General features: G+C 42.2%; 1 protein-coding gene across 2 annotated transcripts in view; it reads left to right on the plus strand.

Moving 5' to 3' along the window:
• SOX5 (SRY-box transcription factor 5) overlaps positions 1–14176 on the plus strand; it is a 263656-nt gene extending 249480 nt beyond the window's left edge. For both annotated transcript variants that reach the window (XM_035888537.1, XM_009648741.2), the window contains 4 exons: positions 2683–2791; positions 3683–3856; positions 10313–10529; positions 13906–14176. In XM_035888537.1, the coding sequence (XP_035744430.1) occupies positions 2683–2791; positions 3683–3856; positions 10313–10529; positions 13906–14176 (771 nt within the window). The remainder of the gene's footprint in view (positions 1–2682; positions 2792–3682; positions 3857–10312; positions 10530–13905) is intronic.
• The last annotated feature ends 606 nt before the right edge of the window (positions 14177–14782 follow it).

A 14782-nucleotide genomic window follows, 5' to 3' on the forward strand; every position in this document is an offset into this window, starting at 1 on the left:
ACAGGAAATCGGAACGCTACTTACATATCATCAGGCTTTTGCATCCTGCCAGGGTGTTGCTGATCTCTTTCTGCTCTCCTAATGCTATTACAGAGGCTTAGGAAAGAGCAGGCCTTAGACTTATTCTTGCCCGAGTACTTTTTAAACTTAAACATCTCCGAACATTAACACAGAGAAGTACAGCTGGCTGTTTTGACATCCTGTGTCTCGAGAGCAACGTGGCACGGAAGTCCTTTTTAACTGCCACCTTATCATCGCTGATTGAGTCGTATCATCATTCTCTAAGTAGCAGGGAGTAAATTGTCACCGCATTGGAAGGGCGGTCTCCCCGCTCGCCCCCATTTCGGCAGTCCGGGGAGCCACCTCCCAGCGCTGGGGCTGAGTGGCGCAGCCCAGGGGCTCAGCGCTCATCTGGCATTCCTTCGCAGCCCCTCTTCAATCATGCCCCTGCTCTCCCACTTCATCTAACGTGGCTGTACCTCAAAATGCAAAACTTTGCCCAAGATGGATAGCGACAGAGCATCTGTAGGCTTGTTAAGTCAAACTCTGATAAACGAGCCGTACCCGGTGCGTACCTTGCAGACAGCATGCCGGAGTACTCGCTGACCTTAAGACTCAATCAGATCATGTTGGCAGAGCGTGGTTCTGAATGTAACTGCCTCCGACTTCAACAGCTGCATTTACTGCATAAAGAAAAAGCTGTTAAGCCTGTGCCCTTTGCGCTCTCGGCTCTGTTTCTCTAAGAGGTTTATACATGATTCAAGAAAAGTCTGCAACAGAGTAACTCCCTTCCCCCATAATATACCCAACCAGAGGAGATGTTCTTTTATATTTTAGGTTGGTGGCAGCACTTTAAAATGATTTCTGACACAAAAATTTTTGAACTGTATCATTATGAAGTTGACGGTAAACAGATTTTTTTTGAGGAAAAACCATTGACTTGCACTATATAGCTGAGATCCATTTGGAAGAAACACAAAGTCAACTTATTCCTGACTTTCTGTCTGCTGACGGGCTTGCTTGGGAAATGAGAGCTGAGTTAAAACCGGTAGATCAAAGAGTTTGGTAAAGCTAAATGCCTGAATAGTTCGGGTGCTTATTCGAAGCTTCTCCAAGCTGCCCGGATCTGCTGCGCCTGGAAGTGTTACAGAAACCCTTTTGCTTGCGATAGGCTGACTCAGCTGCATGAGCTTTTCCTGCAAAAACCGAGAGGATAACTCGTCTTGCACCGTTTCGGTGGTGACGGGCCTGCTTATAGACAGAGCACCAGGAGCGCAAAAGGGATCCACAATGAAAATGAACGTGAGGAGAAGAAAAGTTAACCTCATGTTCCCTAAACGCTGCGAGTGTGCGCAGTTGGCAGATTAGCCTCCTTTCTAACTCTCTGAAGAAAATCTTTGTGAAATGACTTACGTGGATTTGAACTGTTCTTTGAATTGCAGATGCAGGGACATCACATTGCGGGAAGCGTTTCTGTACTCGTATTGTTCTCTTTTCTGTTTTCTTCTGTACTACAACCCAGTGACATTATTAGGCTACATAGAATAGTTGTAAAGTCTCTGGTTGCTATGTGAAATCTGAAAGTTTTTTTAGTTTGTTGATCTTTTACAGTCATCAGGAGTGGAATAGAGCAACAAAACAGCAATCTTTCTTTCAGGAAGAAGCTCAAAAAGAATTTTTTCGACTGGAGTCACTTTATTATCATTCCGTATCATGTCATTTTCTTAGCATTGCAAAAGGCACAGTGCCTAACATTTTGAAATGTTAGTATTGCTTTCCTGAAAGATTTATTTTTAAACGTATGATTGTCAGGAAGATAGAACGTTTATGAGTACAATTCATTGGGGGGGAAAAAAAAAAAAAGAGTTGGAAAATGGAACACCTTTGTATTTGCAAAGTCAAACAATTCAGGGGGAAACGAGGTGTTTTGAAGAGAACATTGGAATTGATGGCCCTGGCATGTCGTTTTGGCAATGTCTTTCGACACTGCTGCGGCCTGACAGATTAATTGGCAGCACGCACTAGCCTGTTGCAATCCAGGGTTCACAGATAGTTCTGACTAGATAAATGACGGACAGGGTGTTAGTAGGGTTGGGCAAAAAGTCTGGACAAGAACACAGACTGCTGCCCGAGTATCATGCTTAATTCAGGCTGACCCTTTCCCAAAGCCTGAATATGTTTGAACTACAGGATTTTTTTTTTTTCCCCCTATGGACTGCTTCCTAAAATATTGCTTTTTAAAACAGAAAAAGAGCAAAGTCACCCATGTCTCCACACTTTGATCGCAGCCTAGAAATAGAGTAAAACAATAAATACATTGCAAAGAGCATGTATCATCTAAACTTCCAGTCCAGCTTTGCAGTCCCGGGGACACTGAGAGTTGAAGTATTCTTCAGATGTTCAGCCAATTTTATCATGCCTAACTAAACCAATCTTTTCAACACTATGAAGTTTGCTCATCACTAGCTAATACGCATGTTTTAAAAAAGACTTGGTAGAGTCTGCAACCATATCCCTTCCAGAGAAAATATTTTTATGTATTCTTAAATACCTGGCTCAGGAAACTGTTGTGAATGAATTGTTATCCAGCTTCCTTATCAACCTTCTGAATTACCTATGAACTTTGCAGTTGCAATATTTAATGATTTTCCTGATCCAAGTCCCATCATCTTGCCCGTATAGGACAAAACAACACTGGAGACCCTGACTCAGCAACTGGCAGTAAAACAGAGCGAAGACGGGAAGTTTAGCCACGCAATGATGGATTTCAACATGAGTGGAGATTCTGACGGTCAGTACAAATGGCTTATCCTTATTTCCAGGTTTGTGCGTACATGTCGACGGGATCTGGAGGAGAATCCAAGTGCTTTGGAGGCCTGTGAGGAGTAAGAGCGGTAAGCAATAAGAGGATATAGGAAACAATGATTCATCCTGTGGTGTTTTAAGTCTGGAGGTGATTTTTTTAGCCTTCTCTTATGTACACTGCACTTCTCAAGACTGGACCAAGAATGTATTTCTGAGGGTAAAAGGGAATAAAGGAGGCAAATAGATGTGGAATAAATGAGATCATACAGTGAGTCCATGAATTGTAGACCTGATTGTCCATAGGTGATGCAGGCTCTGCATCTGTAGGAACTGTCTTGGTTTGATGAAGAGAGCGTAATGTTGTTTCTGTCTCGGCTATTGCTTATGTTGTTACGGAGAGGTAAGCTCAAAAACAGGCAGATGTGTAAATGTTCATTTGCCAGTTAGAGTATTGCTTAAGAAGAATCGCCTGATGTTGGTTGCCATGTATCATCCCTTTCCCATCACAGAAAAGATAGAAGATAGGCAACACCATACAACCAGCATTTGGTAAGCAAGAAAGGAAGAAAGTCAAAAGAAAATCTACATTCGTAATTGATGGGGTTACGTTTTTAAGTAGTAAAAGATGGTTTAGAAAAGCTGTTTAATGCTTTGTGTTGAAAAAAAACAATTGAAACTCTTCAAGCCTATACTATGTGATACTGAGTCAATAGAATAACTAAAAACTAGACAATACGCAGTATATGGTATTTCCTACTGCTTCAAGTAAAAGGCAGAAATGCCATTAACCTGTTGTGAACACTGACATAGGTTGCTGATGGCAGAGGAAGCTGCATAATGAAACACAAGCTGGGAATGTTTTCCTCTTTCTTTTTAGGAAGTGCAGGAGTTTCAGAGTCTAGAATTTATCGGGAATCCAGAGGGCGTGGTAGCAATGAGCCCCATATCAAGCGCCCAATGAATGCATTCATGGTGTGGGCTAAAGATGAACGGAGGAAGATCCTTCAAGCCTTCCCTGACATGCACAACTCCAATATCAGCAAGATACTAGGTAAGAATGATACAGCACTGTTCTTTTGGTAGCAAAACTCAAAAAACTTTGGACTGAATAGAGCTGAGCACCTGACACAACAGAGTTACTGTCTCTAGGACGTCTTCTTTTGCTACTTAATGGCTGCATCGAGGACAGCAGTGGTGTGAGCTTTCACCATGCTGCCCAGTGGTATACATTAACCACAACCTGAAAGGTTCTTCTGTCTTTGGAATCACTAAGATTGTGGGTTTGGTGCAAAAGCGTGAACTGAATAGACAAAAACAGTTCATTTCATTAGGCTGTTGAACAAGCAGAAAACTACTATCATTTTTTCGCCCACATTTTCCATATAACTAGATTCTATGGGGTAGCAGACCTCAGTATTTGATTTATGCCGTAGCGCTTTCTGTTCAAATCAATGGCCATAGGGAAAAGATCCTAAAATACATCCTTTTATTTTATACACCGACAGCTTTAAAGGATTTTTATTATGTTCCTGTACTATTAAATTTCCCTTTAGTACATGATCTCTGTCACAAGCTGCTGTTATTCTAAATATTCTGAAAAGAATCCTGAAATAAAAAAAAAAGAAATATCAGAACTGATTTCCATATCCTCTACTCTTCGCAACCCAAGCAATACTTGTCATGAACATCATCTACTGAATTTCATGCCATAGTCTTCCAACTTTTCAGTACTTGCTCAAATTTCCAGGACCACATTCTCTCCTAAGCTACTTCTCTGGGGCATGTTGAATGATACGGAAGGTGAATAATGAGGGTCTCTGAGGGCAATGAATTACTGTTCCACAGAAAAAAAATATCTGGGACCAAATTAGAGATGTTGCATTCTTACTGTTAAGACTGTGTTACAGGACCTAAGCGTCCCTCAGGCCGGCGGGCAGGAGCTTAAGCAGGGAACATGTTTACCTGGGCTGCAGGTCTCATTGGTTTTGCAGACAACTCGAGAGATGTAGCACAATTGTAATGGCAGCATTAACTGGCTGCAGGGCTGGTAAACACGCTGAGTTTAGACTGGTCAGAGGTTTGAAGTTGAGCTTGATTAGAGTGGTATTACGAAAAAGTAGCAGGGGGCAAGTGGAGATGGGATAAATTGATCGGAGAGGCAGAATGCATTGGCTGTGGATGGCAGATGTGACGCTATTAACCCATGATTAAAAGGGTGGTACAAGATGATTAGATTAGTTAGGGGAACAGGATTAGAAGGCTAAATTGGTTATGTTGATGGTAAAATAACCTTATACTGGTTAAAAGGGATTATACTGGTCAGAGGTGTATGATGTGATTAGGCTGAGGACAGGGCAGTAATAGTTTTGGTCTGCTTCTAAATTGAGAGTAGGCCTGGTTAAACCTGTTTTTAAATAATCAGCTTCAGAAATCTACAAGATCATTCTGAATGGCCCTTTTCATATAGAAAGTACAAAGAGAGCTTGATGTTTTCCCTCTTAACTGATTGTTTTGGATAACAACCTCCGACAGCACGCTGCTAATTCATTCTGCTTAAAACAGGCGCTTGAGCTGGGCTGACATTTTATGCAGTCTCTGGGGATCCTGGTTGACATTTTAAAGGGCTTCTAAGCATTTTATAATACCCTAAAATCTGGTTTTAATAAGCCATTCTGCTGAAATTGTTAACATAAGGAATCACCTTTTACTATTTGGCGCTAGATCAGGGAGATATGGGGACATCTTTTTCTGATTAGATATACAGTAGTTGGAGTAAAATGTGCAAATTCATTACAGATCCTGTTGAGGTGACAGACAGTATAGCTGACTCCAAACTCTTTCTGTTTTGCTGCCAGATACGGGGAAAAGCAAGGTCTGAAGCAGTAAGAGATGATGTTTCTATTTCTTCCCAGCATCACATTTAATTTTTTTATTCCACCTATGCAATGGAGAGGGATGTCCTGACGTCTTCTTTCTCGACAGAAATGTTACAAAGGTCTTCCCTCAATTGCAAAAGGCCAGTCTTTTGAAGTCAGCGGGGAGCTCTCTGTTAACTGGCAGAGGGCGAGCAACTAGAAGCTTACGGTTCAGGCAGGTATTAGGTTCTCTTTATTAGAAAGCCACAATTTTTCCTTACCGCTTTTTTAGCAGCACTGCTACACGTCGAGGTCAGAGAGCTCGTCATGGAGGGTAGCTTAGGTGGAGTTGTTACCGATCGAGGGTCATTTTTATAGTAAAATGAGAGGAGGTGCCCTTCCCAGCACTAGAATTCTCTAGGGATTATGCTTGACACTGTGGTATTATGTTTTGAGCATAAAAATTAGATACATGGATTTGTCACTAAATTCATCTGTGCATACGTTTGTCATCCATCTGTTCACTGCAACTTAAACTTGTGGATAATGATTTTTTTTTAGTAAATTGTTAAAAAAGTGCTAAAATGGGTCTGCTGGACCCTATCAATTTAATAATGCATTGTTTAGATATTTTTGTAAATATTTTAATTAATTTCACTGAGAAATCTACATAAAGAGATTAGGAAAAGATGAAGTTAGATACTACCTCCAGAAATTCTCTCGTGGATGTGTAAGTGTGCAAATACAAACCTATACGCATACCTATACGTTATACAAGTGTTTATGTACGCGAGGGTATTTTTTAAATGCAAAATCAACCTGATTCAGATGCTAAGATTGAAAAATGTTAGGCAGTATTACAAACAGCTGAAAAAGCTTGTCAGAGAAACTTGGCTTAAAATCAGCGATGAGCAGAGCTCCGAACCCCACTTCAGTGCGTGCGTGCGTGTGCCCGAGCACAAGTGCCAGGGCATGCGTGGGGGCATCTCTTTTCTGCCCTGGACTCAGAATCACAGAATTGTTTAGGTTGGAAAAGACCTTTAAGATCATCAAGTCCAACCATTAACCTAACCCTGTCATCCCACCACTAAACCATGTCCCTGAGCGGGGACTCAAAGAGCTGGCCCTGTACAGCCATCTTCACAGTCATCGTGTGGGCCCAGCAATACCTGCCCTAGCTCACTTTGGGGTTAAGAGACATGTTTGGTGCTGCGAAGTCTTTCTCATTTATTTTCTAAATACCTCAGCCACCAGATCAGGGAGAATTGTGCGGGAATCCTGCTCGTCATTACGTATGCAGCCAGGGAGGGGAACGAGTTCTTGTTTTCATAGTCAAGGAGAAAAGCCTTGCATACTTGACCCACGCAAAGCTTTCTAACACAGATGGTGAGCAGAAAGCTCACCCAAGAGTGTAAATCTTCCCTTAAAAAGAAAGATTTTTCAAGACTCTTCAATCACACCTTGTTTGGGCTTGGGCTTGGGCTTGGCACTGTGCATAGGTACCCCTGCCTGCCTGTGCGTGTTTATAGACACATAAAACAATGGCAGATAAAGCTATTGCAAACATACATTGTCCAAACCCGAGGTGGTTTTAACCAGTTGTAGTATGTTGACTGACGATGCTCATTCATAGCTTAGCTTGCCTGTGGGTGCAAATTCACCACAAGTTATATATTCTTCAAGCTTTCAAAATTACAGATTAAGACCAATCAGAGAGCTGGATGGATTTTGTATAGTACTAAGAAAATAAGTGAAAAGGATAAAATGTAAAAATCAAGGGTTTATCATCAGAAAATGTGCCCTTTTTCAAAATTTATTTTGACAGCATTGTTTGTTTAATTATTTATGATACTTGAAAACATACTAGTAAATTATATTTAGTATATTTTGTAAAAACAGTAAAGGCATAGTGAGAGGAGGTATCACTGCAGAAGGCAGCTATTAAAAATTTGCTAGAGAGAGAGGCGAGACTGCCAGGATTTTTGTTGTATTGAGTTTGCAGCTTAGGAAGGAAAAACTAACGAGCTACATTTCTGTATATATATTGTATGTGCAGCTGTATGTACAGATACTATGCATCAAAATTTCAGCTTTTATGGCCCTGATCCTGCAAAGACTTACATGTTTGCCTAACCTCACCCACTATTTACAAATCTTTTCACCTGAGGAGGTAGGAATCTGCCTGCACAGATCTGACTGTAGGATGGCAGCAAGTGAGCTCGCACAGCAAAAGAGGAATTGTGCTGGGATAGAACATTGTCATGGCAATTTTGCCACAACTGATTTGAGTTTCTACCTTTCTGTCTGTCTATCTGTCTCAAAATACATCTGAGTTCCTACATTGCAGGTCCCCTCACAGCATATAAAGCAAATGTCAAGATTTGTTTAAAGACTGAGGTTTTCAACTTCATTATTCGTAAAGAAAAACTGATTCATTAGCAGGAAATAGGGCTGGGGCTGTTTTTCTAAGCCACTGGGACTACAGCAGGTCTATGATTAGAGGACTTTAGAGTTAGCTAGACTAACTTATGATTTTCTTCATGTGCTAAAAAGCCGGTGTGTCAGTGTCTATGAGGTAGAATTCGAAAGTAGCCCTACACATGGGCATCTTTCAGTAGAGCTCATATGCTTCACCCTGAATTCTTAAAATCTTTCAACACAGAACCTATCTATGTTTCCATCTTACACAGCATTAGTAGGTGTTAAGTGTTTTGGCAGTCTCCACATGTTTATCACTGTGTCATTTAGCCCAAAATCTAGGAGGTACTACATGTGGAAAGTTGGTATCACTTTTTCTAGCCATTCTCTTTGCCAGAAAAAAGCTTGGAATACTTTTTCTGCAGCAGACAAAGCTGCAGACCAGGATTCTGGCCGCAGAGGTTTGCTGCCCTGTGTAACACCAGAGCCCTGCCTCAGATCCCCATGCACAGGCACTACCTGAGGTACCAAGTGCCGTGCAGGAGTTTTAGCCCAAATCCCAGCAACCATCTAGTCACGCTAGTATGGTGCTGCGCCTAAGCTAATAACAATATAATTAAACTGTTCCCCATTCCAGAACTAGCTGGAGGATCTCCTCATGTTACATGTTGTAAAGATCATGAAAAATGATGGTTCTGACTCCAAAGTAATGCGGGCTAAGAAAGGGATGTCTGCTGCTCCTCTTCAGAGCAAAGACATCATGATTTACGGATTGGTTATCTCAAGGTGTGAGGTCAGGCTGTACCAGCCTGATAGCTCTTCCCTCCAGAAGCCCAAACTGCAGCTTGGAATAAAGATGGAAAAAGCAATGAGGAAAATGGTGTCAATAATCAGAAGGGGCCTTTCTAGAGGGAGCCAAACTGTTTTCTTTCCTGGGAAGGGATAACTGCGCTTTCAATATATTGTGAGTCTTAGGGGCACAGTGAGCTAAGACCAGCCTGAGTAATAGCATGAGCTAAGTACAGTATGAGTAACCATAAAAAATGAAGAACAAGAGGAAGTCAAGTATGACGTACGACATTGTGAACCCATTAAATTGAGAAAGTATTCAAACTTTTTTTCCAATGGGAAAATTGACTATTTTCCAATAAAGTTTTCCTTCTAGGCTGTATGTTTCACAGCTTGGACCATTCCTGTTATTTGAAATGTATCTTACCCTGAAGCACTTCTATAGCTGATGGAAAAATAAAATAGGATAACTGATTCAAGAAATTTTATTTTCTGCTCCTATATTATGTCCTTTAAGAAATAATAGTTTATAAATTTCAGGAAGTATTTGAGAAAAACTCTAAAGTCTTCATTATTTCCCTAGCTCAAATATCCACGCTAACATAGGCAGAGCGTCAAAACCAAAGCTGACGGCAATGAAGCCATAGCGCGGCTCCATGGAGAGCTGTGCCGGTATCCCAGTGCTCTTCCCTTTATGACACGTACTAAATCCTTTAAGTTGGAGCTGGAAGTGTTCACCGGGACTTGATCTGGGAGTTAAAACCCCACTGAGGGATACGGGATAGTTTATAGCTTTTAGAGGCATTGCTTCAGGGTCTTTGCAGGCTCCTGTACCCAGCAGCATAGCAGTTATGATCAGTTCATATTCTGCTTCTCACAAACCTAGAAAGACACTGTATTCGTCGTGAAAGACTGAGCTGTAGACACGTGCATGTCCAGAATTTATGCCTTGATCCAGCCATGGCAGAGCACAGTGACTGCATGGGGGTGGTGCCTCCTCTAGAACAGGAGGTGAAAACAGGCCCGTGGCCAAAGGAAAGTGGGGGGGACATAGCGGTGCAGACTCTGTGTATCTAAGGGGTCTTTGGCCATTCCACTACAATACACTGCCTGTTTCCTAAGTGTCAGGGATTGCTCGTTATCAGGATGATGGTTTTACTTCCCACCTGAAAGACATTATAATGTAGACAAGTTGCAGTAAAATACTGAGTCAAAACCTCCAGTATCTTCTCTCTCTGCCTCTTGGCCATACCCAAGAGGTTTACCAGTCAAATACAAACAAGACCTGACCCCTGTCTCGAAGCTCTGACAGATTCTCAGCCCAAAGCGATATGACCGTAGGTATCTTGTTCTGGGTGACCTACTTGTTTCTCTGCCTTTCAGTGTTTGTGGATGAGTAGCATCTCATTTCTCTTTTTTTTTTTTTTTTTTTTTTTTGGTGACAGGATCTCGCTGGAAAGCTATGACAAACCTAGAGAAGCAGCCATACTATGAGGAGCAGGCCCGACTCAGCAAACAGCACCTGGAGAAATACCCAGACTACAAATACAAGCCAAGGCCGAAGCGTACCTGCCTTGTAGATGGCAAGAAATTACGCATTGGCGAGTACAAGGCTATCATGCGCAACAGACGCCAGGAGATGAGGCAGTATTTTAATGTTGGGTATGGGACCTTTAAAAACTACCGCTCCTTTCAGCAAAAAAAAATTTCAGGGAGAATTCTTAATTCAGTGTGGTAAACGTTATATTTTATTGGCAAGAACATTATATATTGCTAACAGAATATGAAGCTTATACTTTAAAACAATGTGTTCCAGGAGGAAGTTAGGCGGTTAGGGATTTTTTTGTTGGCTCTGCTATATACTCATCTAACAGCTTCAGCCAACTGTCTCATTTCCACTGCGATCATGCAAAAGAAAAAAAAATAGCTTAAGAGTTTCCAATGAAACGTAAGTTTTCTAATAAAGCCTTATAAGTATTGCTTTATTATGAGGCCTCAGAGAGTGTATCTGAATGAATCTATGGTAGTGCCTCTTGATCCAAAAGCCAAAAATACAAGTTTGCATTCAGTATGATCTGTGGCAAGTGGTCTGTAGAAGGACTGCTGAACATACTGAACTTGAGCTGGAATATGGGCTTGGCTCAGCCAATTCCTATCAGGCATGAAGTTGTCTGCGTTGTTCATCATGACAGCATTTGTCGTACTAGGGAGTGTCTTCCAGTACAGTAAGTGAAATGCTTTGTGTCGAGCATGAATTTCAAGACGACTGGTTCTGATAAACAGCTAATAGATTGGCTTGATATGATTAGGTCAAAACCTGCCCAGAAAACTAGCGTGCATTTTCCTTCTGCAAAGACCCCTTGGTTTTGGTTACAACAGATCAAAAGAATCGGAAGTAATCAAATATTCTGCAATATTTCTGTATTCACTCCAGAAAATGAAAAGCTACACAGTGGTCTTAAAAAAAAGCAAAACCAGCTACAGGAACGACCCTCAGAAATAATGGAATTTGTGTTCCATTTCATCTGAATTTGGAATCATTTCAATATTAACTGAATTGCACATCTCTCTAGTTTAAACGGCTAGAAGTAGCAATAAAGGAGAGAATAGCTGTCCAGCAACTGTTAAGTGTCATCAGGCTGTGTTTTAAACATCTACAGTGTGCATTGTTATAATAAGCCGCTCAGCAGAGAAATTTGAGCTGCTTAACCCTGTGGCGCTGGCAGGTCCAGTGATCCCAATGGTAAGCACTGAAACAAACACAGGGAAGTCAGCCAACATTTGGCATCAAGAGATTAAAAAAAGAGGAGGGGGGCCTTCTGGAAAAAGAATAGGTGGCAACAGAGCCCCCAAAACACTGCTTATCTGGTTAACATGCATGCTTCATCATGGGAAAAAAAATTAACCTTGTAACATTCTGCATATTATTTAGCTTCCAAACAAGGCTGACATTGAAATCAAGACATTTTGGGAGATAATTTGCGCTGGGGCATTAGAGGATGGAACCTGGGGTGCAATCTTTATGGAAGTTGCTAACGAGGTGGCCGATGACTGCAGCAGGGTCAGCGTTTGTCGCTGGCAGTCACAGCGCTTGCATTCCTGGGTTGAGTTCCCCATCTGCTGCATGACCCGGTGCAGGTCAGTTAGGGTTAAACTTCTAAACACCGGTCCAGTTCCTGCCTGGGCACCCAAATAAGTGATGGGGTTTGCAAGAGCTGTGGCTGTGCCCGCTGCTGGGACATGCGGAAAGCCCGTCTGAAGGTGTCTCAGTGGGAAGGACTGGGCATTTTTTGCAGCTCTTGCACTTAATTCTTCTATGTCTCAGTGTCCTCAACTGTAATGGTGGCAGGGTAAGCTCACCTCACTGGACTGCTGAGAGCCCTAATACAATTAGCACCTGAGGACTGCTTTGAGGTCCTCTGGAGTGGACATCCTATAGAAGTGGAAAAATGCTATTCTTAAATTATTTAATACTTGAAAAGCACTCTGAAAAGCACCATTTAAGTGCAAAGCGTCCCTATTGTTAAATATTAAAAGCAATTTAAGTGTGCTGAATCTTGTTACAGAAATGCTGACTCCAGAAAACAAAAGCCTTCCTATTGAATTAAGAATATAATGCAAATTAGATCCGCTCCTTACTTTAAGAGCTGTAGCTTCAGCTGACACAACTTCTGCTTGTTTCAGAAACACGGCAATAAGGACGGTGCGGAGGGAGGCCTCGCTCGAATGGCAGGCAGGAAGTATCTGAAAACGCAGCAAGCAATTCCAAACAAATGTAAAGCTGTTTGGCAGAGGAAAGTCTTTCAGGATCACTGTACTGTGCAAGGCTTACTGTACAGCCAGGGCACAGGCAGGCAGGGGAACAGGGGAGGGTTTCATTCTTAATTAAGAATGTTCATCTCAAGAGACTCTGCCCTGTCTCCTGTGGCAAGGCTTTTCAGTGCAGATGGACACACCGCTGATGACATTACAATGTGCAGCATGTACTGAAGAGTATTACTGCAATGGAATTACTTCATGCAGCAGCGAAACAAAAGGAGCATGAATTTTAAACCTCTAGGCTTGTTGGGACCCTGAAGCTTCTCAGGGAAACAAACACTGGTATAACACTGCTAGTGTTCTTGATGCAAAGGGAATTTCTATGGCCTGGAATAATTCTTCTTTCATTACTGCAGACAGGTTTCCAAGGCTTAGACGCCTTATAAAGGCATCCTGTAGAGGATTTTCTCAAATGCTCATGTTGCTTGCTTGCTTTTTATTTATTTTTAAATACTTCATGCTTCCGTTTTAAGTCTGCCTTTTCCCAGTTTTATCCACCTTCCTTCAAAGTTTCTGCTTTTCACAAGTGCCGCTCACTGTGGAAACTTTCACCTTCCAGCGGGAGGCCCTTGGTGATCATCCTACAAACCCATGTTGGCCCCGGAAAGCCCACTGTTCCTCTCCCTAATAATGGCCAGGTCTCTGAGTGAATGTGGAGCAAACATTGCCTCCTTGGAGAGACTGCCTTGCTTTCTCCTCATCCACTGGTACTTTCCTACAGCACCTCCCCATTCCTGTGCAACCTGCCTAGCCCTCGCCACATCTCTCCTGTTGGCAACATGTTACTTGCATATCTAGTCCTGCCAGCAGCTTGGATTATTGAAAAGGAAGATTTTCAAAATAGATGTTTTTCAAGTTGGACCGCAATTGAAAGGATGTTTATTTTTGGCTGGCAGCTCATGGGACACCCAGTATACCCAGTAAAGAAGTTTGTGTCACAGGCAGGCAAGCTGAACCTGTGTAGTTCAGGTACACCTAGAGATGTTTACAGAGATTGGGTTTTCTTGTCAGTGAAGTTGGCTTGGGCGTTATGTTCATTTCAAGAGCATCAGTTGGTGAGTCTGGAATACTGATATGAAGGCTGGCTTGCACAGGCCATCCAGGAGCTTCCTCTGCATGCCCAAGACTGTATGCTGTGGGCTAGCAAAGTGGTGTTGTACTTGACCTGCTTTTACTCCTTCCGATATTCAAACGTCCTTTTACTTTTTCTCCGTGGCAGGCAACAAGCACAGATTCCCATTGCCACCGCGGGAGTAGTTTACCCAGGAGCCATTGCCATGGCAGGGATGATGTCCAGCAGCCCAGAGCCCGGGATGCCCGTCATCCAGAGCACTTATGGCATCAAAGGCGAGGAGCCTCATATCAAGGAAGAGATGCAGACCGATGACGTCAATGGAGAAATCTACGATGAATACGATGAGGAAGAGGATGACCCCGATGCGGACTATGGCAGTGACAGTGAAAATCACATTGCGGGGCAAGCCAACTGATCAGGGTCCAAATATCTCGTGACCTACAGGACTTCAAGGAGAAAAGAAAAAATAAATAAAGCCCCATCTGGTTTATCCTTGCCAGTGGCCAAGCACATTAACTTTCTCATACACTGACTGTTACTTTAACTGTTAGTCTTAACTAGTTGGGACATCAGCTGACTAATAGACATCAGCCTGCATCAGAAGAAAAAAGGCTCAGAAGAAAGGAAACAAAGACAACGACGACAACAACAACAGAATGATATAAGCTATGGGTAAAATAATGCCAGTAATTCAGCTGCTATACCCAAGCACTGAAGTCTTACCCGTCGACCTTTTATTATTATTATTTTTTTTTCAAATAAACTTTATGGCTGTTTGTTCTACAATGTTCTAGAAATTCTCACTCAGGTACACAGTGCCAACAAGTGGCTTGTGAATGTGTTTTGTTGTTTTGTGCTACAGTTTAAAGAGAAATAATTTTTTTTTTTTGGTAATGCACCTGACAGAAAAGAAAAAAGATAAAATTCCTTTGACCCCCCTCTGTCTCCTCCTCCTCCTCCTTCTCCTCCTTCTCCTCCTCCTCCTCCTCCTCCTCCTCCCTGGCAAATCTGGGTCAGAAGT

This window comes from Egretta garzetta, unplaced genomic scaffold, assembly GCF_000687185.1.
Source record: "Egretta garzetta isolate BGI_Z169 unplaced genomic scaffold, ASM68718v1 scaffold81, whole genome shotgun sequence".
Taxonomy (NCBI): Eukaryota; Metazoa; Chordata; class Aves; order Pelecaniformes; family Ardeidae; genus Egretta; species Egretta garzetta.